The sequence below is a fragment of the Etheostoma spectabile genome, chromosome 21, assembly GCF_008692095.1.
Source record: "Etheostoma spectabile isolate EspeVRDwgs_2016 chromosome 21, UIUC_Espe_1.0, whole genome shotgun sequence".
NCBI classification, from domain to species: Eukaryota; Metazoa; Chordata; class Actinopteri; order Perciformes; family Percidae; genus Etheostoma; species Etheostoma spectabile.
This window is the reverse complement of record NC_045753.1, coordinates 11930538-11932086: the sequence shown is the minus strand read 5'-3', so window position 1 is coordinate 11932086 and position 1549 is coordinate 11930538. Positions and strand designations below refer to the sequence as shown.

At 45.3% G+C, this 1549-nt stretch overlaps 1 protein-coding gene across 8 annotated transcripts in view; it reads left to right on the top strand.

The window, feature by feature from the left end:
• The window catches only part of nbr1a (NBR1 autophagy cargo receptor a), an 18536-nt gene that overhangs the window by 12773 nt on the left and 4214 nt on the right, over window positions 1-1549 (top strand). For all 8 annotated transcript variants that reach the window (XM_032502070.1, XM_032502066.1, XM_032502063.1 and 5 more), the window contains 2 exons: window positions 392-828; window positions 1042-1127. In XM_032502070.1, coding sequence (XP_032357961.1) covers window positions 392-828; window positions 1042-1127 — 523 coding nt within the window. The remainder of the gene's footprint in view (window positions 1-391; window positions 829-1041; window positions 1128-1549) is intronic.

Genomic DNA, 1549 nt, shown 5'->3' with positions numbered 1-1549 from the left:
AAAGGCTGTCACTTGAATGGTGTTTTGAGCTAACGTTAGCAATCAAACAATCATGGATTGCTAAAACGTTTTTTTTAATTATTCCCATATTCTGTTATTGTTTGTAATGAGAAAACTTTATTATTTCATAGATTTCACAAATGTCAGTATGACACGTAAACCATTTAAATGCATGCGCGACTCACATCTTTACTCGACTTACATTGGGGAGTAGGAGCTGGGGGAAAGAAAAAAAAAAAGTATCATTTAGGAGCCGGTATTTAAGTCACATTATTGGGATTGGAATCAAAAATATCTGAACAATACCCAGCCCTAGTTAGAAGTTGTTGGTTTAGTGGTTCTCATGGATCAAAGTCCGTAAATGTCTCCATCTTGTCCTCCCGTGTCTCAGGTCAGCAGCCAGACCTCCTCAGTCTCCTCCTGTGACGATTACATTATTGTCCTCCCGGACTGCTTCGACACCAGCCGGCCTCTGGGTGAGTCCATGTACAGCTCTGCTATGTCGCAGCCTGACGACGATGACGACGGCGCTGCTGCTGATGTGACCTCGGCTGACGGGGACACACAGCGGGAGGAAGAGGAGGACTCCAGCTCTGAGCCAGGCGAGGTGGCACCGCTGAGAGAGAGGCAGGACGAGGCGGAGGTAGTCGATGCGGAGGATTCATCTGTGAACACGTGGCCTCCGGCGGTCCCCCCCGTCCACAGCAGTGTGAACCAGATGCTGTGTGCCTCCCAAACGCTGGACGCTGTGACACTCACCCCGGAAGTGGTGCCACCACCAGTGCTGCCTGACTCCCTGCTGCCTCCACCGACGCTCTACTCACCCAGGTTAGATCAGTCAAACGGGCCCTGTGCAGTTCAGAAACCTGCAGCATGCATTAAGACAAACTGTTCCAAATATCTCAACAGTTATATTGCTATATATTACTACTCCTTCTTCAAAGTTGCCGGGGCCGGGAAGCGACTTAGCTACAACTCTGCTACAACTTGTCTATGATTTAATTCCTACTACTATTTTTTGTATTTTTCTGTTTGTTTCAGGTCTGAGGCACTGTACCTGGCGGAGGACCCCAGTCCTCCAGCCTGTGATCCATATGAGCCACAGCAGCCAAGGGTCCACCTAAATGGTGAGTTTTACGGTTTGAATCACTGGACATGAACACATCACAGTATCGTAGTACATACAGGCACTCATGGCACATAAAACGTTTACCATTCATGCATCTGTTCACGCAGAACACACACAAACACACACACACACACACACACACACAAAATCGGACATTGCGATATTTTTTTCCCTGTGATAGATATTGCGATATGAAAAAATAAAAAGTAGTTTTTAAAAGAAGACATAAATAGCACTATTTGAAAATAATAACTTACTCTCAACAACCGCGGTGATTTTGTAGGGGAGTGCATCTACATAGAAGATTAAAATGAAAAAGGATATTTTCTAATGTGAGCCATTCTTTGTTAACCTTTAATGCTTTACAAACAACAAAGCCAGTAAGCGCTGTGACTAACGTTACTCTTCTGAAGTGGTTTT